This window comes from Hylobates moloch, unplaced genomic scaffold (assembly GCF_009828535.3).
Source record: "Hylobates moloch isolate HMO894 unplaced genomic scaffold, HMol_V3 SCAFFOLD_10, whole genome shotgun sequence".
NCBI lineage: Eukaryota > Metazoa > Chordata > Mammalia > Primates > Hylobatidae > Hylobates > Hylobates moloch.
Genome location: NW_026652285.1, coordinates 104,901,020 through 104,928,340, shown reverse-complemented (window position 1 = coordinate 104,928,340; position 27,321 = coordinate 104,901,020). Strand labels below are relative to the sequence as shown.

The 27,321-nt window shown below is 43.1% G+C and overlaps 2 protein-coding genes across 9 annotated transcripts in view; one reads left to right on the top strand and one right to left on the bottom strand.

The window, feature by feature from the left end:
- Nucleotides 1-614: 614 nt before the first annotated feature.
- GTF3C4 (general transcription factor IIIC subunit 4) lies at nt 615-26,058 on the bottom strand. The gene is made up of 5 exons (XM_032165490.2): nt 25,194-26,058; nt 16,340-18,166; nt 12,451-12,581; nt 8,529-8,617; nt 615-6,695 (listed from the first exon to the last, which is right to left on the bottom strand). The coding sequence occupies exons 1-5, from the start codon at nt 25,548-25,550 to the stop codon at nt 6,631-6,633; spliced, it is 2,469 nt and encodes an 822-aa protein (XP_032021381.1). The 5' UTR covers nt 25,551-26,058; the 3' UTR covers nt 615-6,630.
- Nucleotides 25,868-27,321, top strand: part of DDX31 (DEAD-box helicase 31) — a 96,831-nt gene continuing 95,377 nt past the window's right edge. For all 8 annotated transcript variants that reach the window (XR_004249993.2, XM_058444915.1, XM_032165487.2 and 5 more), the window contains exon 1: nt 25,868-26,290. Coding sequence is in view for 7 of the 8 variants with exons in the window: in XM_058444915.1 (XP_058300898.1) it covers nt 25,901-26,290 (390 nt within the window). In the remaining variant the exon portion in view is untranslated. The remainder of the gene's footprint in view (nt 26,291-27,321) is intronic.

Sequence of the window (27,321 nt, the reverse complement as noted above, 5' to 3'; positions counted from 1 at the left end):
CCACGCCCGGCTAATTTTTTGTATTTTTAGTAGAGACAGGGTTTCACCATGGTCTCGATCTCCTGACCTTGTGATCTGCCTGCCTCAGCCTCCCAAAGTGCTGGGATTACAGGTGTGAGCCACTGCATCCAGCCCACCCCACCCAGTGTTTTAACAAATCCTCCAAGTCGTTCTGATGCACATGGATGAACCCATTGATACAGACACTGCCTCTACCATAAGCACAGATGACTATCTGCAAAAAATGCTGGTATATCCTCATCTTTTCACAAATACATAATGCTTATAGAGATCATATTTTTCAGGGTCACTTTCCTCACCAAATACTATTTAATTGACATTGTTAAGAACATGTGGCCTAACATATTACTGAACCTCTGTTACTTCCCCTTACATTCCTCCTCCTTTTTCTGGAATAGACAACCTAAGACTTACTGACTTGGTTCTGAGGTAGTTGCTAGTGGCCAGTTCCCTAACACTTCCCTCGCAGAGCGCTTTCCTCCTTGTCTGCCCATGCCTGGGCATTACTTAACTTTGTTGGGGATGCTCAGGCTTTCAGAGGTTTCCAAGCTTTGCTATAAACCGTGGCAACTCCGTAAGACAGACACGCAGTATACAAATAATTATTTATTTTGAATAAAAAAGTGGCCAAAATAACAATACTAATGGCTCTGTATACAAACCACAACATATTCAAGGTTATCTCACATTTACAAAACTGCCATTATGTACAGCACTACATATTCACAGCAACTCTGTTAGACTCTAAGTACTAGAATCATGTAAGCAATTGAGGGGAATCCCAAATGAGAAACAGCTAAAACCAATGGCAGTTCATCAATTGGAGAAATGGCCAACCAGCGACTTGGTAAAGAAACAGAGGTTCTGTTACCCTTTTAACAATAACTAAAATATGATTACCCCACAGGGCCTTATACTGACAAACCACCCTCCCCAAATTTCCATTTCGTTTTCTCCATAATCTTCCCAACTTCAAAATTTTCCTAGGAACCTCAGCTCTAATATTAGATAAAAACGCAGGACACTGATATGTAATCTTCATGAAAAGAAGGTTAAGTAGTGCTAAGGATGTGGAATGATCTGGTTCAACCCAAAAAAGCCAGTTCAAACCCAAGAAAGAACTCTGCCCTCTTCTGGCAGGAGTAGCTTTGTAGTGTTGAACACAGGGGAAGTGAACCACATTTCATCCTGATGAGGCAGGAAGTTACTCATTCATTCTACACGTCATGAGCACCTACCCTGTGCAAGGCACTTTACATTAGGTGCTGCAGGAACAACAAAGATAAAACAATTCCTGCCCTTGAGGAGCTTACAATCTAATAATGAAAACTATGTACATATATACAATGGAGAGAAGTCACCAGCTTTTCTGGATTGGGGGGTATTCCAAGCAAAATGCATTGTTATCAAACTTTTTTTTTAAACACCAAAAGTCTATAAAACATTCCACCTAATCAGATGGTAAGAATTGAAAAAGCATCTCCTTTCCAAAACCTTATGTTTTTAGATGACTGTTCTGTTTATTTCAAAAAAAAAAAAAAAAAGGTCATAGGTAAACACGTATATAATTCAAAGCCAAGCACAAGATTTAGTACAGGCATTGGGTAAACATAAAACATGTATCACTATACACAACACACTTATTTTTCTATATAGTCTTTTCTGTATAAACAAGTCTGATATTCACTTTCATACATCAAAGTACAAATCTGAGTCAAAGCCTTGAAAACAACATAATTCTTAGGACGTTTTGCATTTAATTTTCCATTAGTGGAGAGAACCTTAAACCTTACCAGTCTGCTAGCCAAATGTAAACTGGTAAAGTATGAAATGCCTCAAAGCCATCATTATCTCTTACATTATCCAATTTGACCATTTTACAGGATTTTTTTTTAATGAAAGTAACAGGATTTCATGACAGTGAGGCAACTTTTTACTTTAAAAATAAGCATAAGATTTAGAGTTCTAAACTTTAATTCTAACCAACCCATTTACAGTATTTCACTTAGCCTATACCTTATTTTAGCATGAGAGTATAATCTTACACTTTTGTCAACTCTTCTCAAACCCAGAAAGAATGAATACCTTCTTAGATCATGTTGGCAAAGCATTTAATATTGATCTAAACAACTCTCTGGTTAGGACCCCAGATTTTATAGTAGGTCTTGGCCCTAGAGTATAGTTATGACTCAGAAAATACAAGATAAGCTGAACCACCTAATTAAAGGGGTTGGAGGAGAAATATTCATATACCAAAAGAATTAACCTCTTTCTAGGACAGCTTTACAAATAACTACTCCTCTGTCAAATTTATTTCCACAGCAAGTTTTCAAAAACAGCACCATGTTAAACCATCTATGCAGATGGCAGGCTACATCCTATCAGTGAGACATGGACTGGCTAACAAGTCCTGACAATGATTTATATCTGTGCCATGGAAATGAGTTTACAATCTTCTGAAAAACCCCACTTCTTCATCAGGATAGTGATTCTGTACTACTTTAGGTAACTAGAAGCAACTCGGTATTTTTGGAGTTTGGCTGAATTCCATTGAAGGACAGTTGAATTTCACATGCTGTATACTAGGTTGAACAGCAGATACCATGCTAGCAGACATGAAGCAGATCTTTACTCCAAAAACCTCTTTTAGCTTCAAGAAAGAGCAGTTCTAAGTATAACTATGAGAGACCTGAGACATAGTCTAAAGCTGTTTGAGGCTGCCAGTTGATACTTGCACTAATGGCAAAAATAAAAACAGTTCATTACAGTTAGATCTTTAGAGGGATTTTTGATGACCCAACCTTGAAGGCAAACGTTCCATTCTTGAGACACTGCCCAGTCTCACTGAATTGCTAAACTCCAACGCACAGAAGAGCAGTGAAAGAGCATAAAGATACATCATAATGAATTATGGAAACATGCAGAGACTCAAAACAGTCCACGGTGGGCTAATTGTAAAGACATTCCTGTATTTGTCTGCCTATTTGCCGTCTGTACTTACTTTGAATATAATCCATTCAGCTTAGCTTAACCATAATTTTTGCTTAAGAAGAAGAATATTGGCTGGGGGTGGGAGTGACGGGAAACAGGTGGTGGGAAGGAGCTAAAATTTCACATCCCTTAGCCCAAAGTCAAACCAAGAGCTACTGAGCACCCTGACAAGAAAATTATAGTTAAGTTTTTAAGAACACCAGATACAATTAATACTATTACCTTTAGAAAGAAATAGTACCAACAGTTTCTTCTAGGAAGTGAGACCCACTACACAATTTAGCTTTTAGAAATGTTACCATTAATCCATTTTTCTTTCCAACATGTAATCTGTTAGCTCTGTGTTCTAAAGCAGAGAGAACTAAAGGAATGGAAACCAAGAGGGCATCTGGGGGAAGGAAAGGCAAGAGAGAGAGGTCAGGAGCAGACACGATGGAAAGATCCTGTGCCAATCAACCAGTGACCCTAATTCCTGTTTCCATTCCAAGAATTGCAGCAATTCACCAAACTCTGAGGCAGTTTAACTGCTGCAGAGAAAAGATGCTCATAAAACCAATATTGTCATAATAAGCATCAACTTCTTTTGCATCTTATTTGATACCGTTATAATTACAAAATAATTGAAATATTTAATTATTGCCTTTTAATATTCTTTTTAACCTAATTAACGTGTTAAACTTGCTGATAGGTCCAGCCTGCATACTGCAACGTTAACATTCTCAAAAACTTCTTAGAGGGAAAAGCAGAAAAATGTCATATTCAACCATGAGCTTTGCCAGTGGCTCTAATAACTTCTGACATTGAAAGATAATTGGTAGTTTGGGCAGATATAATAGTAGGTAGAGATTGCTTGAAGTCTGCCTGGTGGACACGTAAGGATTTCAGAATGAGTATCAAGCATAACAAGCTATCAATTTCTTATCTAGAATAATAAGAACAAATTAACCCCAGGCAGAGAAAATGTGATACGTATGTGGATATGAGACTCCCCAAATGCAACCATATTGTAGCTTAAAGGGTCGAATTGTATAATCTTTGTTCCTGTACTTTAAATGCAGTGCAGCAATAGCACTTCCACTATTTCTCCAGTTCCTGAAACAGTTACTATGGTCACAGCTGAAAGCAACTTGAAATCTACCAAATAAGATCAGGCAAATTTTAGAAAGGTATAGAGGATGTGTTTGAATTGCAAGAGGCACTTAAAAAACTTCTGGTGCCACTCTCACTTTTCCAGGGTTGCACTGAGCAACACACTCCCATGAAGTATGCTGACCCTCAGAGAAATTCAGAAGCACTATTTGTGAGGCTGCCATTAACTCAAAATCTCCTGTTTCCCCAGCTCTGTAGCTTTACCTCCATGGGTGTGAGACAGGGACAAGGGCAGGGAAAGGCCTTCCAACTGGGTGTGTGGAAACTTGGGGGAGGCAGGTGGTGGCTAGATTTTAGGGTCTTAACAATGCCATTGGGTCCAGTCCCTGCAGTGAGTCCACATTCTAGAAAAACTGTTGCCATGTTTACTCCTATAGAGACATACAAAAAAATTTGGGAGATCCTCTCTAGTTACTCCCAATACATTTTCTCAAAAATGCACAACTGCTTTAAATAAAAAACTAAGTTTAAATGGCAGCAGTCCAAAATTCCCCAGTAAGAACAAATCTCCACTGATTCTAATGGGGGGTGGGCAGGGGGAGTGAAACTATGCCATAATGATTAAAACCAATAATTTTTTGACATGATCTCAATTTTTACTCTTATTTATTGTAAAGTGAAAAAAACAGCTGCAGACACAAATGACTTCCACCATACAATGTTCTGAATTCTGTTACTCATGATTTCAATGCTGCTTGGTTTCTTTCTTGAAAATCAATAGTGGATAAACACTCTTCTTGAAATTACCACCAAAATGAGAAAAATAAGCAGAATACCAAATACATGATTAAACATAGGAGACAAAACAGCAGTTTGAATAGGAAACAGAAAACATTTCTGAGCAGACTGTTTACAAGTGCCTCCAAGGGCTCGTCTCCACTACCTATCAATCAATGCAGGGTGGGGGTGGGGAGGTTGCCGTTATGGTATCGTCTAAGTACCAACATTTTTTTTCTTTTTTTTTTTTTTTTTTTTTTTTTTGAGGCAGTCTCCAGTCTCGCCCAGGCTGAAGTGCAGTGGTGCCATCTCGGCTGACTGAAGCTTCTGCCTCCTGGGTTCAAGTGATGCTCCTGCCTCAGCCTCCTGAGTAACTGGGATTACAGGCATGTGCTACCATGCCAGGCTAACTTCTGTATTTTTAGTAGAGACGGGGTCTCGCCATATTGCCCAGGCTGGTCTCGAACTCCTGGCCTCAAGTGACCCGTCTGCCTCAGCCTCCCAAAGTGCTGGTATTACAGGTGTGCACCACCATGCCTGGCTAATTTTTGTATTTTTAGTAGAGACAGGGTTTCACCACGTTGGTCAGGCTGAACTCCTGACCTTGTGATCTGCCTGCCTTGGCCTCCCAAAGTGGTGGGATTACAGGCATGAGCCACCACGCCCAGCCCCATCTGAGACATCTTAACAGACCACTGGGTGGGTAGGGGTTGGGGGCAGAACCTGGATTCCAAATATCAAGGGACTGTGCAGAGGAAAGAAATTCCCAGGCTCTGTTCAACTGAATTGTACAAGCTTACAGCACCAGAGCTCAAGGGTCTCACTTCTGAGCTGTCCCTCTCTAGAAGTCTCCAGACAGACCCCTGAATACTAAATGAAAGATCTGGAAATGTCAACATTAAAAATACTAAAAGTCTTATTACTAAAAGGAAAATATCTTTTTTCCTCTGTGTACAAATAGCTCATCTAGGCTACCACAGTTAAGTCTGAAGCAAGGCTGTGGCATGGGTGAACTACAGTATTTGACATCTTTATACGGATTAAGGACTTGGGTCAGGAAATCTGATGACACAGAAGAGAATGAAAAGTAAGTCACAATTATTCATTATAATAGTCACCAGATCATTTGACACATTAAATTTTAGTCTTAGCTTCAACTTAAGAATATAGAGTTTTAGGAAAATGTTTTCCATATGCATAAAAAACAAGAATGGAGGGATGCAGACCAGCAGCTATTTTCTGAGAACAAAACATCAGCCCATGTGTTGCTTTACACTTTTAATCTCTGTTGGTACATCAGATGCCACAGACCAAGCAATTTAAGTTCTGCAGCCCGAAGGCAGTTCCAGACCAAAGCAAGGATTAAAACCTAACTCAACCCAGCAAGGTCCTTATCCAAGCTCTCTAGAAGAGACCATTCTGTTTCTAGAAATGATGGGACATTGTGTTCAAATTGCTTCTGTCAAGATACTTAAAAATAAGTGTCCCTCATTGGTTACAAAGCTGGGGCTAATGCTCATCTCAAAACGACTCCAACTCTCCGAGTCCAGCCATTTCAAAGGACATCCTTTAGTCCCTGGAGATGGAGAGTGCCCTTCAGAAATGAGCTCCAGGGGCCCTCTTTACAATCACCAAGGACTTCTCTCCACTTGTGAGGGTCCGGCTTCCTCCAGAGCATCCTTCTCTTCAGGCTGGAGGAAGTTTTCTACGGCAGAGTTCGTCATGCCCTTCCATCTTCCCGTCACTGATTATTTAGAAGACAGGAGAATCACAGAAAGGGCAGGGGCTTTGTAGTAACCTCTTAATCCAGTCGGGATCTGCAAAAGGAAGACAAGTGGTATCAACTGTCATCTTCGGAAAAGACAGAAGGGATTAATACCGGACTGTAGCGTTGAGAGACAGGCATTCTGGTCCCAACTCTGCAATGAACCAGCCATATATCCCCAGACAAAGCACTTCACTTCTTTGGGCTTCCGTTTCTATCATTCCAAATGAGGCTGGACTAAACTTGTGGTTCACAAAGTTAAGTGTAATGAAACAGAAAAATAAGGGTACTGAAGAATGTTTCATAAAGCTAAATTTATTCAATTTAAAGAAGAGTATATTCCGAGAATGTGTTCTTCATACATTGTTAATGTTAAAATATTCTCATAAAATTACAGTAATAGGAATTTTTTAAAAATGCTATGCCCTTGAGAAATAAAAATGCGGCAACACTGGTCAAATCCTCCTCGTCTTTCATCTATGGAAAAACTACTCCAATGCTTTTTTTTTTTGAGACGGAGTCTCGCTCTGTCACCCAGGCTGGAGTGCAGTGGCGCGATCTCGGCTCACTGCAAGCTCCGCCTCCCGGGTTCACGCCATTCTCCTGCCTCAGCCTCTCCAAGTAGCTGGGACTACAGGCGCCCGCCACCACGCCCGGCTAATTTTTTGTATTTTTAGTAGAGACGGGGTTTCACCGTGGTCTCGATCTCCTGACCTCGTGATCCGCCCGCCTCGGCCTCCCAAAGTGCTGGGATTACAAGCGTGAGCCACCGCGCCCAGCCTCCAATGCTCTTCTCAGATCCAGTAGCTTCTCATTCTTCCCAAAAGCTTTAAATGGCTAGACTCAAAGACAATGGGTAAGATTTTTAAAGTTTCAATCTCTTCCAGATTTCCTGCCTAAGCAGCATATCAATTATCAACTGCAGTAAAAATTAAAAAGTTCCCCAAAATGTGTTTCAAAATAATCCATCAGGAGGAGGGAGGTGGGTGAGGGAACTACACATGAAACAGAAAAGGCCATGAGTCAATAATTTCTAAAGTGATGGGCAAAGGGGTTTATTATACTCTTCTCTTTCCTTTTGTGTATGATTGTAGTTTCCCTAATAAAAAGCTACAACAGAACACAAGGTATCAACATACCAACTTATGAGAATTGTAGAGCTTCTGCCAGTTTAGAGCAAAACTCAAGAATTTATGTAGTTTTATATAGTATGCTGTTTGTTTCAGCTGAGAACAGAATATTCCCCCCAAAATACATATAAAATTATATATTCTGTATCTAGTTAGCTCACTTGGTTAGAGTGCATAATTAACGTCAGGACAAAATCTGACATTTGCATCATTATTAAATCACTAATTCCTGCCCACTCTACAATCTTATTTCCAGGTAGTTATCTTAGAAACGAATGACATTAGAACTATCAGGAAAGAGCACACAGACCAACCAGGAAAAAACCCGTCATGGCTACTGGAAGAATGACTCCAAGTGAATATCCTATTACTGGTTCAATAATGTTGTCTTCGTATACAGTATCATCCAGAGTTTACATTCAAATATAATCTATGTCATCTGCTGAAACAAGCTCTGACATTTTTTGGAATGAATAATTTGTTTGCAGTGACAGAATAGCAACTGCAGACACACTTAACTCACATATTAAATGCAGTAAGCACTTCAATATGACATATTCCAATGGCCATGTTTTAGTTAGCTGTGGCTTCATGGTAACACCGTAAAGAGCAGCAGGAGCCTGCTCCCCACCCCCCACCCCCAACAACACAATACCAAGAAGTGTAGAGTGTGACTTGAACTGTTATTCTGGGGCGCTGGCCCTCTGCCAGCATGCTCCACCCACCCACCCTCCCAAGTAAGGGAAAGCATTCACCTTCTGGAGCTGGATGCCGGGCAATGCTGTCATGAAGCAAACACCTTCTATATATCAAACTCTGGCAGGACTGGTAGGTTAAGAAGCACCTGAAAGAAGACAGACTGTATTGGCAAGGGAGAGGGTTTGCTCTACTAACACTCAGAAACTGATGTTTCTCCATCAGAGTTATCATAAAACCGCACATTAACCAAGTGAAAGCATGATACTCATACATTCACGCAACAATGTATCCCCCTGTGCACCAAAGCTGGCTAAACCTATACTCCATGCTTAGTAAAGAGACACAAAGGTTCTAATCCAGGTAGATTGCAGTTTTCCTGTTTGAGCATCAGAAAAGAATTTGCTCTGTCCATACCTGACTGCACTTTGAATTCTTTATATGTTTTTTAAAAATTGATCATATGTTATATTGAGAATTATTCGTTAGGTTTTTTGTTGTTGCTGTTGTTTTGAGACAGGGTCTTGCTACATTGCCCAGCCTGACCTTGAACTCCTGAGCTCAAGTGATCCTCCTGCCTAAGCCTCCCAAGTAGCTGGGATTACAGGCATGTGCCACCGTGCCCAGCTTTCCAATAGTTAAGATTAGGTATAACCACTGTCTTTAAGACTCTGACAGTACATTGGGAAAACCCTGAAGAATATCGAAGGCAAAATTAATGGTGCAAAAAGAGACAGGACACTAACAAATGTTCAGAGGTTCAATTCCATCCAAGGATTATTCATTGACCATCTACCAGTGCCAGGCAAATAAGGACAAGTGGGATGCAATGAGATGGGAAAGAGTACATCTGGGTTGCAGGGAAGGTGTCCCAAAAGATAACAGTTTACAGGTGAGCAACTAAGGAGCAGAAGATACAAAGAAGGAGGTTAGGGGAAGGGACTCCAAGCAGGTATACCTTGAGTAAAGAATTGGATATCTAGGAAGAAAGATTACACCTGAGTGACAGCAAGCACTGGTTCTTACCTAGAGAAATCATACTGAGGTATTTCAGCTCTAACTTTAGTCAGTAAAAATAATAACAGTTTTCCTGAAAGAACCCATCTAGGAGACATTAATGTGCAATGCTTACACATGTGGCTTCTGGAGACAGAATGTCAGGTTCTGAGCTATGCCACAAACCACCATTGTGACTTGGGCAAATTATTTAACTTCCCCAGGCCCCAATCTCCTCATCTGTAAAAACAAAAGTAATCACGATGCTCCCCATGCATGGTTGTTGCGAAAATACATTCCACCTATTCTTATTTGCCTGGCCCTGGTAGAGGCTCAATGAATAATCCTTGGATGGAATTGAACCTGTGAACATTTGTTAGTGTCCTGTCTCTTTTTGCACCATTAATTTTGCCTTCAATATTTGTCAAGGTTTTCCCCAATGTACTATCAGTCTTAAAGACAGTGGTTATACCCAATCTTAACTAACAGAAAGCCAGGTGCAATGGCACACACCTGTAATCCTAGTAACTTATTTTCACAACCACCATAATATAGTAACTTAATACATGTGTACAGCTTAGACTGTGCCTGGCACATTAATAGCACTCAATATATGTTTTTACTTTTATTACTAACCTAAAATATACTACAAGCTTATTTCTTATTCTTTCCTTTTAAAAATCCTGAACACTCAAATTAGAAAAAGTGTAGAAGCCAGGCGTGGTGGTACATGCCCATAGTCCTGGCTGCTCAGGAGGCTGAGGCAGGAGATCACTGGAGCCCAGGAGTTCGAGTCCGCCATGGGCAACGTAGTGAGACCTCATCTCCCCATCTCAAAAAAAAAAAAGTGTAGGAATGCAATACAAATTGGAAAAAAAACAAATTATCAATAAGTGGGTAAATTATGAAACATTCGTACACTAGAAACCTCTATGGCCATTAAGAATGTTATCTTTGTACTGATGTAGAAAAATGTCCATACATTTTGATAATAGAACTGGTGAGTTAATATGGAATGTGTAGCACAATCTTGTTAAAAATTTGGCCGGGTGCAGTGGCTCACGCCTGTAGTTCCAGCACTTTGGGAGGCCAAGGTGGTTGGATCACTTGAGCCCAGGAGTTCAAGACCAGCCTGGTCAACATGGTGAAACCCCGTCTCTACCAAAAATACAAAAAAAAATTAGCCGGGTGTGGTGGCACATGCCTGTAGTTCCAGCTACAGGGGAGGCTGAGGTGGGAAAATCGCTTGAACCCAGGAGGCAAAGGTCGCAGTGAGCCAAGATTGTGCCACTGCACTCCAGCCTGGGCGATACAGCAAGTCCCTGTCTCAAGAAATAAATAAATACATAAATAAATAAATAAATTTAGGCCGGGCGCAGTGGCTCACACCTGTAATCCCAGCACTTTGGAAGGCCAAGGCGGGCGGATCACGAAGTCAGGAGATTGAGACCAACCTGGCTAACATGGTGAAACCCTGTCTCTACTAAAAATACAAAAAATTAGCCAGGTGTGGTGGCGCGCACCTGTAGTCCCAGCTACTCGGGAGGCTGAGGCAGGAGAATGGCGTGAACCTGGGAGGTGGAGCTTGCAGTGAGCTGAGATGGCGCCACTGTACTCCGGCCTGGGCAACAGAGTGAGACTCCGTCACAAAAAAAAAAAAAAAAAAATTTAGTGTCCACCATGTACTAGGCATTGTTCTAGAAATAGCTGTGAACAAAACACAAAAGTTCCTGTCTTCATACAGCTTTCCATTCTAGAGGAAGGACAAGGAAAAAAATAGTGATAATTATTAAGGAGGGAAATAATAACGCAAGGAAGGAGGATGCAAAGTAATGGGAGGGGAAGGTACATCGGTGGGGTGTTACAATTTTAGGTATGGTGGCCAGGAAGGCCTAACTGATAATGGGACACTGGAGGAAGCCATGTGGACATCTGCTGGAACAGCATCCTAGGTAGTGGAATCAGCCAGTGTAGATGTCCTGAGGTGGAGGGCGCCTTTCGTATCTGAGGAATGAAGCCAGCCTGTCTGGAGTGAAACAAACAAGATGGAGAAATACAGCAGATGAGGTCAGCGGGAGAACAAAGGGAAGAAGGGGCCCCAGGCTGTGTGGCGTCTTGTGGATCACTGAGAGGGTTTTAGTTTTACTCATCAGAAACAAGTAGCCACTGACAAAGTTTTGACAATCACCATCAAGACCATATTGAGAACAGACTGGAGGGGCAAGGATGGAAGTGGGGAGGGGCAAGGATGGAAGTGGGAAGACCAGATAGAAGGTAACCTCAGGTATAATAAGCTGGGCAAGAGATGATGGTGTTTTGGACCAGGGCTGCAGAGGCAGTAACAAAAGGTTGGATTCCAATTTGAAATGCCTATTAAACACCCAAATAGAGGTACTGAGCAGGCAGGCAGATATATAAGCCTAACTTAGGGGGAGAGATACAGGCAAAACCCTATGTTTAAATCATCAGTGTGCAGATGATAACCGCCCAGGGAAAGTGCCGAGAGAAGAAAAACAGGCGGAAAGACAGACAGCTGAGGTGCCCATCAGCAAAGACAACTGAGAATGAAGAGTCAGAGACAGGAAGAAAACCAGAGAGTGCTGTGTCCCGGAAGGCAGGTGATGCAAGTGCTTCAAGGAGGGAGTAACTGTGCCAAATGCAGCCCACAGGTCCAGTAACATGAGGACACACGAAGGTCTTAGAGTGAGGCTAGGAAGAGGAGCCATAATTTGTTCAATTATGAAAATCAACAAATAAAACAAGAAAACTCCTATAAAGCAGTAAAAAACTGTCTTTAAAGGCCAACTTGCTTGAGTGATACTGATGAAAAAAGTCCACATCAGGCTTTATAATAGCAGCTTTTCTCCAACAAATTGGCAAGGGCAACAGAAAACTGGCATGAAGTTGCTATTCTGTCACATACAGTAGTTTGTGCTACACAAAACTGAAAAACGAGCAGAAGTAGGAACTTTTAAAATGGCTTACCGGAGCCAAATGTGGCCATTGGAACAGACTGCCTGTTTGCGATCGGTGAATGGCAAGATCTCTTTACACAAACTACAGTGCTCAGGGAAAGTCTGTTTGTTCATCTTCTTTGAGATATGTCCAATCAGCACCTAGTAAGACAAAGTAGTCCGCAAAGTTTAGTGTAAGTGCAGGATTTCCTGAAGAAAAAGCCTACAAACACAAAGGGAAAATTAAAAAATAAACAAAAAGAAAAGAGCAGTATTTTACAGAAGAGATTTGCATTTCCATACAGGCTGATTATACTGTCTGAAAAATAAAATAACTAGAAGTTTCAACCTGTGTCAACTAGCTAAATAAAATAAATTTATTCAGGTACTCTGTGACAACAGGGTAAACTGTAACCACTAAGGAGAAAACTGTTCTGAAAACCAAAATCTTATTACTTGCCTTGTTTTAGTTGCTTCTGAAACAAGGATTTCAGAGTTCTGTTAGAAGACAAAGTATTTAGCTATTATTTATAATGCTTTGACTTTAAGAAGAAAAAGCATAATCTCTATAGGCAAAATATTATGTGGAATACTGCTCTCTTTGTAGAACTGTACAAATACCTATTCTGATGGCCCAAAGACCCATGGCCAACATGGTCCAGTAGCCTGCAATCTGAGACAAGCTGACCCCACTGCAGGGGCACAGCAAGACCCACTATAGGAGCAAGAAGCTGGGAGTGAGAGAGGTAATGACACAGGCTCTAGGCCTTTCTTTGCTTCAGTTTTGCTTTTCTCTGCTTTATTAAGATTACACTCTTGGCTGGGCACAGTGGCTCATGCCTGTAATCCCTGCACTTTGGGAGGCCAAGGCGGGTGGATCACTTGAGGTCAGGAGTTCGAGATCAGGTGGCCAACACAGTGAAACCCTGTCTCTACTAAAAATACAAAAATTAGCCAGGTATGGTGGCACACACCTGTAATCCCAGCTACCCAGGAAGCTGAGGCAGAAGGATCTGCCTGAGCCCGTGAGTGGAAGTTACAGTGAGCCAAGATTGCACCACTGCACATCAGCCTGGGTGACAGAATGAGACTCCATCTCAAGAAAAAAGAAAAAAAAAAAAAAAAAAGTCTGAAAATAAACTTGAATCCAATTCATTTTTTTTAAAAACTTCACTGGATATGTAATTTGGAGGCTGGGATACACAACCCTCAAGAGTTGTCTTCTCTTACTAGTGATAGCGCCCTTCCAGTTTTGAATCCATTTCTGTTTAACCTCTTATGGATGAATCCACAAGATTTTGGATTAATTCACTAAAATTAGTTCACTTACGTTTCAAAGGGTGTCTTACTAGCCCAGAAGTTGGTAAGCCAGCTATCTTACCTCTTCTGTATATACTCTACAAATTTAAATCCCATCAATTTTTGGCCTTTTTTCTTTTCAGTCTTAAGAATTCTAACATATGGTCCCTTACAGCAAGGATGACCAAACCCACTCTGCTATTCAAGACAGGCCAAACATCCTAATGATACAGTGACAAAAACAACTCAGAATTCCTCCCTTACATACCTCTATTTTCTTTTTCTTTTTTTTTTTTTTTTAAGACAAGGTCTCGCTGTGGCCCTGACTAGAGTGCAGTGGTGAGAACATGGCTCCCCCATCAGCCTCCCAAGTAGCTAGGACTACAGGCCTGTGCCGCCACACCAGGGTAATTTTTTTTTTTTTTTTTTTTTTTTACTTTATGTAGAGACAGGGTCTCGCTATGTTGCTCAGGCTGGCCTTGAACTCCTGGGCTCAAGGGATCCTCACACCCTGGCCTCCCAAAGTGCTGGGGGTCACAGGCGTGACCACTGTGCCCGGCCCAGATATACCTCAATTTTACATAAGGAAGGATTGCTATTTGTTCTCAGTAGCCTTGATCTTGTCAAGCTCAACTCTCAACTGTGTTATTCTGACTCACACATACTCAATGGGAGTGACAGTCCTTCCAAAGCAGCAAATATTAGTTCTTGGGGAACAAAAAGTTCTTACTCTTTTTACGTATAAAGCATAGATATACACACAGTACATAAACAGACACACAAAACACATCTGTGGTATTAAAACTTCATGGGCAGGGGCAATTCGGAAAAAGTGTCTAAAAATGTTCCAGGGGGAGTGATAATTAAAAAAAGGTTAAAAAAATGCTAGTTTAACTGAACCAGCATACTAGGCTGATAATCTCCAAAATAATTTATAACTGCTAATAAACCAACATCCTAGGTGTAAAAAGTCTTCATTTTATGCATATAGTTGGATTTTTAAGACAGGAATGCATGGTCTTCAATAAACTCAGTTGCTATAGACAGGGATGGGTGTGCAATCTTCTGGTTTTTAAACTGGCTCTGTTGGAATCACATCACCATGCTAAATGTAGCTTCCTAGGCTCATGGAGTATCTGGACAATTACTCTAAATCATTACAAACTCAACCTCTAGTTCTTTCTAACATGTTTTTGCTAATTTTTCACTGACTCTTACAATAAACCTAACTAGGTCCCATGGCACTGTGATAACCAGAATACTTTTCCAGACAATTTGGAACACAATGAAACAACGTTTAAAAATTAGCTTTTTTTTTTTTTGAGATGGGTTTTGCTCTTGTTGATTGTTCAATGGCACAATCTCAGCTCACTGCAACTTTCGCCTCCCAGGTTCAAGGGATTCTCCTGCCTCAGCCTCCCAAGTAGCTGGGATTACAGGTGCCCGCCACCACGCCCGGCTAATTTTTATTTTTAGTAGAGATGGGGCTTTGCCATGTTGGCCAGGCTCGTCTCCTGGCCTCCTGACCTTGTGATCCGCCCTCCTCGGCCTCCCAAAGTGCTAGGATTACAGGTGTGAGCCACCACACCCAGCCCCAAAACTTAACTTTTAAAGAAGAAAAGTCAATTACATGAATGGTGCATCTTAATACTCATAAGACCACTGCAAACATTCTATGAGCAATAATTTCAAAGGCAAATGTGTGTACACAAACATACACTTTCCAAGAAGAAAGTGCAACAAGTGATTGTGAATGGCTTAACATTAAGAACCAAGATACTGCCTTCAATTAATATTTTAAATAAGACTTTAGACAGTATCAATCTTTGAAGTAAAAAGGAGTACAGATATTTGTGGTTTTGAGTATTTCAGAACACAGTATATTTCTTGAAACACAAGTTCTTCAGGATTTTAGCAGCTGTTAGCTGCAAGAAAGATTCTCTGATCAAGAAGTCTGAGTAATAACGAGCTACACAAAGGTATCGGTTTCTTTTCTGTAGGAATTCTCAGAAACCTTTGAGTGGTAATATGCACTGGGAACCCTAGTGCTCTGTTAAGCAACTTAAATTCTATAGAATACATTCTGGATAACAGTGTAAGTTTGTTCTGTTACCAAAATAAAGACTGTACCCAGTTTTTGTAAAAATGAGACATGAGTAATAATTCGTTTACTTTATATGTCTTTCTTGACTAAATCTGAAGATATCCTTAAGTCCTATCAAATGGAAAACATGTCACTACACCCCTCCCCTGCAAAATTTTTGTAAAAGAGGAAGGGCAGGGAGCATGGGCACCATATTTCTACAGCCATGATTGCCCATCACATACTACTCAGCTAAATGCAGCCTCTTTGAGCTAATCCAGTCTGGAAAGCTCATCCTGCAAACTTTGCATATCTATTAAGGCCAGTGTGAAGAAGAATCAAAATATTCTTTATATGCTATGAATGCATCCTCTGCATTAATCCACGTTTCCTATTTATTACCCCGCACCTCATGCAAATCAATTACCTAAAAAATGTCAAAGCAAAAGTTGAGCTTCAGGAACTCAATTTAGGTCACTTCTTTCTCATTAAGAAAGCAGGCTTTACAATTTCAGAGTTTTTGTTAATAAACACCTACCCGTGCAGTTCTGTCATCATACTCTTCATCAGACATTAAAAAGTTACAGAGTCCGCGGGTGGGGATGCTAGTGTTTTCTGTGATCCAGGTGTGCAGATACACTTCTCCTAAGACTCGCTTCATGTGTTCCCTGGTCAAGTGCATCTCCACAGCTTCGATTTTCCCTTGGATTTCCAGGAGTTTCTCTTCCATTGGCTCACGGCCTCCAGCATCTCCAGTCGTGGGGAGCGAGTCATCAGTGGGCTCCTCTACATCTCCTTCCTTGCTCCTCTCCTGCAGGCCTTGCTTCACCACCTGTTTGGAAGAAGTGCCTTCTTCCTGCTGCTCATCGTCAGCATTGCCCATCCCAGGCGAATCCACTAGTAAGATTTTTGAGTCCTCATGGGTGGGTTTCCACAAGGCTTCTGAAGGGGTTTTCTGCATTGACTGATATAAAATCCTCAGGAGAAAAAGCTTAAAACGCCAAAAATAGGTGACTCCACTGCTTTCAATCTTTTTTTCCAAAGCTTCTTGTAAAAATTGAGGGATATGTTTATCTTTTAAAATCTTCCAGCGTACTAGGTCTATTAAATCTACCTGCTTAAAAAGGTTTTGAACTGAAGATTCCAGGAGCTGAGCAGCTGCCTCTTCAAAGGTTTTGAGAGTAACAAACTGGACCTGGTAGTTTTTGTTAACAGGGTGGAGGCCATTGATCATGCCCTCAGTGGTAATGATGGCCAGGTACGCACCGCAGGGGCTCACTGCTATCCCGTGAGTCCTCACTGAGCCAAACACATCTGAGAGTTTAATCAACTGGTGTTCAAACTTCAATGCAACATCTGTGAAAATGGGAATCAGCTGCCTCACCTTTCCATCACTGGAGCAAGTATAGACTGTTCCATTCTGTTTGTCTGCAGTCATGGAGACAATCGGCAGTGAGTGAAGGCCTGTGACATGGGAATTGTGAACATTCAGCCCTGCTTTGGAGATCAGAAGAAGACACCAAAACACATAAGAGCCTCTTGCAGCCACTACTAAGCTGCAACTACACTTCTGGTAAGGATGATAAAGTGGCACACATTTGATGCTGTGCACAGGTAACTGGTCCATTTCTTTCCACAAGATAACAGGCTGCCTTAAAGTGAAATAGCCTTTGACTGCTTTGAGATTGACAGGAAGAATTTTTATGGGTCCAAAAGCACTCCCCACAATAAGGCCACTCATTTTTCGATTATTGTGCTCATATTCCCACCAAAACAATACACTGGGAGAGGTGATTCCTGACTCAATCGTGTTGCATGAAGAGATGGATTCTTTTCCTACAAACGGCAACTGAAACTGCCACACGGCGATATTACCGTTTTCAAAGAGGACAGCCAGGAGCACACTGCCAACGTCCCGGCATTCGTTGTTATGCTTGACCTGCTGGGTGGTACAGATGCCCGACCACTCCATTCTGACTGGGGTCTGCATGCTGTGTCTCCTCTGGAACTCAGCAAAATCCCCGAGATTTCCTTCCGGGGCCTCGTTTTTAGAGAGCCTGTAACTGGTCTCATAAAGACGTTCTCCATAGATCTCAGTCAGGTCGACCAGCTGGACCCACTGCAGTCTGTTGAGATTTGCCTGGATGGTCAGGCGATTGTCCATGGTCAGTGCTGCCAAGAGGCACCTGCCATTAGCATCGCAACCCATGGGAGACCAGCTGGTGTACTTGAATCCTCTCATTGGTGGTAAAGCCTTCCCCTCAGGGTTGAACACCCTGTCCAACATGAAAGTCTGACTGACCGTGGGGTCCTTGGAGGCCGCGAATTTCTCCTTGCACTCAGCAACTTCTGTTTTTGAGCCAACCTGAAAATAAGAGATATAAAAACTATCAGATGAGCGTTTACTCAAGGAGATGGCAATTTTTTAAAAAAAGTCAGAATAAATGTCATTATTCATAGCCTGGTTCCCATATTCTTCTTAGAATTAATATATGCAAGAGAGATGTACTTGATTCTTAAGATTCAACAGAGCATTTACCTGAACTAGTCACAAAACAAAAGGTGTTAACAAATTTATGAAAACATGTATCTATATATATCTTTGATGCAAATTGATATTTAGATTTTTACAACATCTTTGCAATACAAATGCCAGCTTTAGGTCCTTTATCTGAAATTTCATTCACAAATAATGGCGAGAGCCAACTCCAACTGCTTTGTTTACTGTTTCTATAGAATAATGTTCACGCTAATCAGACTATTCTAGTTGCCATTCCTGAACATTCCCACCTCAGCTTTCCCCGGCTCCCTTGCCTAGTTCTTCTCCCTATGTAAATCCCATCTATCCTACCAGATCTAATTCTCCCTATAAGGCCTTTTGAGGTCATTCAAGCTTTCATTCATTTCTCCCTCCTCCAAGTTCATAACATGTATGGGACAGTAAGACAGAGTCTCATTCTGTCACCCGGGCTGGAGTGCAGTGGCACAATCTCGGCTCACCGCAAACCCCACCTCCAGGGTTCAAGTGATTCTCCTGCCTTAGCCTCCCAAGTGGCTGGGATTACAAGCGTGCACCACCACACCCAGCTAATTTTTTTATTTTTAGTAGAGACTGGGTTTCACTATGTTGGTCAGGCTGGTCTTGAACTCCTGACCTCAAATGATCCACCTGCCTCAGCCTCCCAAAGTGCTGGGATTACAGGTGTGAGCCACTGTGCCCAGCTGTGAGCTCTTTAATAAGATTTTAAAGGGACATCAAAGATGGAGGAAGAGATAAATGACCAAAAGAAAGTGGTTCAGAACCATAAAAAAATAGGACAACTAAAGCCAAAAAGAGCAGAGACTAGCCAAAAGATGTTTTGTTATGTTGAAAGCAGGAAGTAGGAAGGACTTTATCCACTGTCTTTAGAGAAATGGATAAAAGAAAAAGTATCCTTCAATTATTTTTTAGTGTCAATTTCCTTTTTCAAAGAGGCTGCTCTTTAAACTGGAAAGGGTAGAACATGATTAAAAGGAAATTCCAGCCTAAGACACACATGGATATAATAAAAGTCACTTGAATGAGTTTAAGTTTTCAAGCCTAGAGGAATTACCCTCCAGGACACAGAAAGCACTTGGAAGACATTAACTCAGAACCACTCACTACATCCTAGATGAAGTCTGGACAACTGGGGATGTATCAGAAAATCAGAGTGCAACAAACAGTTAAAAAATATCCCCCATGGCTGGGCATGGTGGCTCACACCTGTACTCCCAGCACTTTGGGAGGCGGAGGTGGGTGGATCACTGGAGACCAGGAGTTTGAGACTAGCCTGGGAAACATAGTGAGGCCCCATCTCTACTAAAAATAGCAAAAAATTAGCCAGGCATGGTGGTGGGCACCTGTAACCCCAGCTACTTGGGAGGCTGAGGCAGGAGAAGTGCTTGAACTTGGGAGGCAGAGGTTGAAGTGAGCCAAGATTGTGCCACTGCACTCCAGCCTGGGTGATGGAGTCAGGCTCTGCAAAAAAAAAAAAAAATCCCCCAAATGGTAAATAAATAACAAAAACTACAGACCATTAAGCCTAACAGAAAATTCCTCAATGTATTAATAAAGGAATAGTTTGTGCAGACAGGAGTGATGATTAGAAACAAGCAAAGGATGGCTGGGCGTGGTGGCTCACGCCTGTAATCTCAGCACTTTTGGAGGCCGAGGCAGGCGGATCATGAGGTCAGGAGATCAAGACTATCCTGGCTAACACGGTGAAACTCCGTCTCTACTAAAAATACAAAAAAAATAGCCGGGCGTGGTGGTGGGTGCCTGTAGTCCCAGCTACTCAGGAGGCTGAGGCAGGAGAATGGCATGAACCCGGGAGGTGGAGCTTGCAGTGAGCCAAGATCACCCCACTGCACTCCAGCCTGGGCAACAGAGCAAGACTCTGTCTCAAAAAAAAAAAAGAAACAAGCAAAGGGTAACTGGAATAGTCTATTCTTATTCTCTTTTCTGCTAAAATTGCTAGATGACATAATAGATAAGCAAATAAAATGAAATGTAAATAGAAAATTGTCCACAAAATAGAGAACTAACTTTTCCTACAGTGTGTTTCACAGTACACTACTCCCTTTAATTGTCCCTTGAAAAATAGTTTTATGGCCAAACAAGCTTTGGAAATACTATATATTATATGTCATTCTCCCTTGAAAAGCGACACGAGGACACTAAATGCCTCGGCCAGGGAACTACTATAAAGACCTACTGAGCCACAGGAAGCCAAACTTTTTTTCCTTTTTAAACAACAGAGCCTTTTTTTTGGAGGTGGGGGAGGCAGTTATTACCCTTTATTATCCAAAAGTATGTGGAATACTTTGGGAATGGTGTTTTATGCAGTGTATCTTGATTTTAGGAAGGCATTTTAAAGTAGTCTCTTGGATACGCTATGAAACTTGCTGGAGAATCACAGACTGAAAATGCCAATTAAATGAGGTGTAGGTGGCTGGCTTGGAAATAAAACAATGCTAATCAAAGCCCGGTGCTTTCTACAGGCAGATAAAATTTATGAGATGACATAATGAAGCACAGCATAATAACTGAAAATTTGTGCTATGACGCCAGACTACCTGGGTTCAAATGCTGGCTCTGCTACATACCAGCTCTGTGTGCGCAAATTGCTTAAACCTTCTGACTTTAATTTCCTCATTTATAAATGAGACTAACACATGTCCCATAAAGTTAGGAAGGTTAAATAAGTCAATATATCAAAGCATATATTAAGTGCTCAATAAAGTTACCTATGATAATTGTTAATATACTCTGAGGATTAAGTTAAAAAAAAAACTTTTGAGAGTCCTCTCTGTCACCCTGGCTGCAGTGCAGCTGGCATGACTACAGCTCACTGCAGCCTCAACCTCCCGGGGTCAAGTGATCCTTTCACCTCAGCCTCCTGAGTAGCTAGGACCACAGGTGCACACCACCACGCCTGGCTAATTTTTAAAATTTTTTGTAGAGATGCAGTTTCCCTATGTTGCCCAGGCTCTTTAACTCCTAGGCTCAAGCGATCCTCCTGCCTTGGCCTTCCAAAATGTTGGGATTACAGGTGTGAGCCACAGCACTCAGCCTTAAGTAAATGTTAATAAGATTTTTAATGCTAATAAAAGTATGCAAAAATGCAAGGTAGACATAAAGTTGTGTACCAAATGGAAGGTAGGTATAAAATTGTTCATCAAATCCTTTAATACTGTGAACTAAGCAATACTCCTTAGAAGAGCTTAAATTTGCTACAAATAAAAGCTACTGTAGAAGTAAACTCACAGGATTGATAACCCAAAGCAGCGGCACGGGATGAAATAAAGGAAGCTCAAGCAACCCTTGGTCCTACTCATCGTGGGAAGAATTCTTGACAGGATGGAGAGCAGTACAGATCTTGACTGGCAGGAAAAAGTCTTAGGGTTTTGTGTAGCAATTTCTGACATAATAGTTTCTACTAGACTACTGAACCTCCCTCCAACTCTCCCTATCATGAAACTGTTAACAAATCAAGTATTCAGATGCCCAAGGAGTATACTTAAAAAGTCCAGCTCCCAGGGGCCTGCCCGCAGCCAATCATTTAATTGTACACCATCCAGTTTCCAGTTGACCACTATTAGGTTGGTGCAAAAGTAATTGCGGTTTTCACCATTACTTTTAATGGCAAATACTTTTAATACTAACTGTTAGGCACTTTGTAAGCACCTGACAAAAATTCACTTGAAGCTTTTAGACAGTAAGCTTCTTGAAGACAGGTAATAGAGTCCATAGACAGGCAACAGTTATTTAACTTAATGTAGCAGATAAAGTTAATACTTTCTAAGGCTCCTAACAATTGATGTACAATTCGGTACACAAATATTATCAGAATTTGGAGCTATACACAAATGACTCACTAGATGAGTCACTAAATCAGTAGTCCAATGGGAAAAACAATTCTGACATTCTTAAATCACTATTTCCTTGCTTTTCAGATGTATACTGTTCACCTTTGTATCATACAATCTTATAAAACAGCTGATAATGTCTGAACTATTACATAACTGCAGATTTTCCTGCAAATTCATAATCTAAATAACAGAATTATACAGCAAGAGCTTCAAAGGTGTTTAGTACCTAGCTTTCTAACAATGCTACACTAAAACTGTGATCTGCGCTGCAGACTGTCCACCGTTTAGGTTAGAGCGAAGGCATGCTGCACAGCACCGAGCAGATTTAAATCCACAGACTGCCAACGGGTGGAGTCAGCAAAGAGCTGACACAGACTTCTTTACATTCCTACCGTCACACCAGTTTTAACCCACAGAGGGCTCTTGTAGAACTGCCAGGACAACTCAGCATTCATTCACTTCAATCAGTCTAAAAAGACTGCTAAATGACTGATGGTTTAAGTGATGTGCATATTAAAAAAAAAAAAAAAGTACAGAAGGGGAAGATGTTACTAATTAATTTCATGGAAGCCATTTGTCAACTATAAGAGGGCTATATAAGGATTTCCTGTTACTAGTTAGCAGTTGTGGTAAATGTCAAGTGAGGCAAAATGACAGTCAAAATTTTATCAGAATACTCACGTCCACAACCACGACATTAATCCAGACTCCTACTCCTTCATACCTGTATAACTGCATTATATTTTCTTTTCTTTCTTTTTTTTTTTTTTTTTGAGACGGAGTCTGGCTCTGTCGCCCAGGCTGCAGTGGCGCAATCTTGGCTCACAGCAAGCTCCGCCTTCCGGGTTCAGGCCACTCTCCTGCCTCAGCCTCCCAGCAGCTGGGACTACAGGCGCCCGCCACCACGCCTGGCTAATTTTTTGTATTTTTAGTAGAAACGGGGTTTCACCTTGTTAGCCAGGATGGTCTCGATCTCCTGACCTCGTGATCCGCCCGCCTCGGCCTCCCAAAGTGCTGGGATTACAGGCATAAGCCACCACACCCGGCCCAACTGCATTATATTTTCACCTTAAGCATTTACAGCGTGCCAAGAACTGGGCCAAGTGATTATGTATGTTTAATTTAATCTTCCAAAAAGCCTAAACAAGGCTTCATTATCCCCCTTTTATAGATAGGCCTATCTTGTGCCAAAGCCCAATCTCTTCACTTTTATTTTACACTGATCCCAACAATCATCTTCTTGCCTCTATCCAGCAATGTTCCTGAACCACAGCAGGTCACTCTATGCTAATGAAACTGTAACAGCATCTTAAAGGCTTCCTAGATTGACGCCAATTTCCTCATACCGACCTTCCAAGTTCACAAACTGGTCTCATCTTACTTTCTCGGACTCCCTAGAAGACCTACTTGAGCTCATGTACTGATCCGTCATTATACAAACAACAGTTAATTATGTTCATGACTTAAACGTGTATGCACACGGGATGAATGCCTCATTCCTGCCACCTGGAATGCCCTTTCCTTCCTTCCTCTTACAAATCAAACACTACCTTCTTTAGGACTGCTGCAGATTCACCACCAGATGACCTGCCCCATAAGTCTCTCCCCTTACTATTCCCTCCTTTCTTTACATTCTCTCTGCTAAGGTATTTGATCTCTACTATACTGACATACATACTTTCCTTGAGTTGATGTGCGTATGAACATCCTTGGAAACAGCTAAGCTCCTTTTCAGCAGAAGATACACCTTTTAAATCACCTTTCTTCTGCTTTCCTCCTTTTGTATTTCTCAATTTCATAGGGTTGCATCTGTCTATCTGATTTGTTTACGCTTGAACAAATGTGTTCCTATCTTCTTCAAGAAGATCTTAGAGGAAGCTTAGTCATACAAGCTAACAATCTAACAACAAGCTGTTTGAAACTTGAATTAAGTATGCTACACAAAGTGATGAGGGTTATCTGCACCCTACCTATAGCTAATGACTCATATTTTAAATGGCTGTCCAGAATAAAGAGTTTACGAACACATAAACATGTTCTGTGTGTGTGGATACACATCTTTACAGTGCTTATCACTACCTGACAGGACCTTATCATTTGTGCTTGACTTGCCAAAGAATGTAAGCTTCATGAGGGCAGGTGCTCTGTTTTGTACACTGCTTTATTTCCAGAACATGGGGCAGCACCAAGCAGAGTGGTATTCAAGTATCTATTGAATGTATGAATACACACTTTGACAGATCACATGTAAGCGTACACCTCTATCAAGGATATATAGAAAGTTTTTACACCTCTAAGCAACTAAAAGGAACGCTATGGCTTACTACTTGACCTTGCGCTTGAAGCTTAAGATATGCAGTTGTTTCGAGTCTTTATTTTCATTCAACATCCCAAAGATGTTTAGCTAGTAAAGAAAAACTAAAGTACAAACCCCGAGATCCAGTATTTACCCGTTTGCCCAAGGAGAGGCGAGGACCATTCATAATAAAGTCACTGAAACAATTAAGACAATGGATGGGACCAGTTTTTCTTTTCTGAAGCTAAAGAGGCGCGAGAGGAGGACACACACAGGAGACAAAGCCAGCCAAGAACCTCGGAAAGTCGGCCCCAAACAATAGGAGCGACGACAGAGGCAGGCCCCGGGTTGGATCTACAGGGGGTGGAGTCTCAGAAAGCACCACCGAGTAACCCGCTCCATGTGCCGGCCCGACGCAGGGGCGAAGGAGGGGTTGGCGGGACTCAACTCCGGGAAGCCCCCTGGGTGTGTAGATGTGTTTGCGGCGGCGGGTGACCTGGGGAAACAGGGTGCACACAGCTGCAGAGCTTTTTTTTTTTTTTTTTTAAGCTGTGGCAACGCTGGCTGCTTAATAAATCCCCAGCGCTCGGTGCGAAGAGGGAAATCCCCGGACCGAGTGTGGGACCGGATTCCCCTGGGACGGATGATGCGGCTGCGAGAGGGGGACAGGGGAAGACCCCGGGGATGGCGGGGGATGACTTACTTTGAGGAGACAGCTGTTGAGCGGGGCGGGTACCGAGGTGCGGTGGATAACCAGGTCCTGGCCCGGGTTGTGCACGTCGCAGATGAGCTCCAGCACAGCGATGCTGCGGGCCGTGGACACAGACACGCGGTGGTCCTCGGACCAAGCCAGCGGTTCCAGGCCGCTCACCGCATACTGCAGCTTCACGGCCGGCTCCCGCCGAGTCACCATGAGGCGGAATGCAGCGCTGGGCCCCGGGGCCGCGTCCGCTGCTGGCTCCTTCCCGCCCGCCTCGCCGCCCCCCTCTCCCTCCTCCTCCCCGGACGGCGCAGGCCCGTCGTCCGCGGGCCCCACCCGGGCCTGGTCGGCCGTGTTCATCTTCTCTCAGGTGCAGAGGTCGGACGCCCCGGCGCTCCACGCAGTCGCACGGCCACCTCCTGGACCGCCGCCGCCACCCCCAGCGCCCTCCGCGGCGGTTTTCTCCCCTCAGGCCCCGAGCGCCGCCGAGCCAAGAAGGACCCCGCCGTTGCCAGGCAACGCGGCCCTGCCGGGTGGCCAAGGAACTGCCTGTCAAGAAAAAGGACCGCGGGCGGGGATCCCCCGAGGACCCCCTTTCCCCTGCCCAGGGATTGAGCTCCAGAGCCTGTTAGGGAGCTACCCAGACAGGCTTTCGCTCCTAAAGTGCTGAGGAAGCGCACGGGGCGGTAAAGGGGAGGCTCGTCGGTGAGATGGCGCCGGATCTCGCTTCTCAGAGGCATTCAGAGAGCTTCCCCAGCGTGAACTCTCGGCCGAATGTCATTTTGCCAGGCCGCGAGGGACGCAGAGAGGGGCTGCCACCTGGCAGGGGCACGCGCGGTAGTCTCATCCCTACCCGCCCGGTGCCGCCGTCCCCGTCTCCCCTCGGGGCGGGTCCGTACAGCTGGAGCCGTTCCGGACCCGGAAGGGGCGGTGGCGCAGGGTCCTCGCGCGTCCCACGTGGGGTCCCGGGCCCAGCAGTCTGCGCACCCGGCTCGCTGCTGCACCACGCGTCACCCACGCAGGCCATGGCAGCCGCCGACGGTTCGCTCTTGGACAACCCCAGGACGTTCTCCAGACGTCCCCCAGCCCAGGCGAGTCGGGTGAGTTCTGACCCGTCTTCAGCTCCGTCCCCACCCGCAGCCCGGCTCTCGGCGCGCAGCGAGCTGCAGCCGTGCCTCGGGGTCGGGTTTCGAGTCATTTACGGAGCTAAGCGGGAGAAAGTCAGACACCGGGCAGCTTCGGGACAAGTTGCGCCGAAACACGTGTCTCTAACCGGAACACCACCCGCGGGGATGCGCCTGGAAGTGGGGAGTGGAGCGGTGTGGAGGGGCGGGGAGCTGGCTCCTGCGCCTAGAAAAGTAAAGGAAGGAATTAAAGAGGCTGTTTCCCGTGGAAGGTAGGACCTGACATTCCGGCGCAAGTCCCAGGCCAAAGCTTAACTTCTCTAAGCCAGTTTTCTCGACTGAGTGCGGACCCAGCTCTGATTTTTTTTTTTTATCTTGCCCACATTCCTGTCTGGGAAGAGTCATGCCCTACAAACCATAAATTCTCATCAGATGGCTTTCATTTAACCCTATATATCGTGACTTACTTTCCAAACTGGCTCTGGCCTGACATTATGTGACAAAGAAGAAAGTTAAAATATTACCCCGAAACATGTTTCTTTGCTGTATTTTGAAATGGCTTTGCAAAGCTGTTCTTTTGGTGGGGGGAGGGGGTGGACATTTGCAGCTGCAAAGAATTTCTGTTAACATAGCTAGATCTTTTTCTTCCAGGCCCTCCCAATCCTAAAGGGATTAATAGTCTACCCCCTTTCAAAGATCTGAATAGGGAACACTTGTCGTCTGTTGTCTCTAAGGGCAGCCACTAAAGACTTCAAAAGAACCTTGATCTCCACAATCTTATCTTAACCTGAGCATTTTCTTTGTATGCATCCCAGGTGTTTAGACAAACTCAACCAATTGTCAACCAGAAAATGTTTAAATTTACCTATAGCCTGGAAGCCCCCGCTTTGAGTTCTCCCACCTTTCTGGACAAAACCAGTGTATTTCTGAAATGTATTTGATGTCTCATGCCTTTCTAGAATGTATAAAACCAAGTCGCGGCCGGGCGCGGTGGCTCACACCTGTAA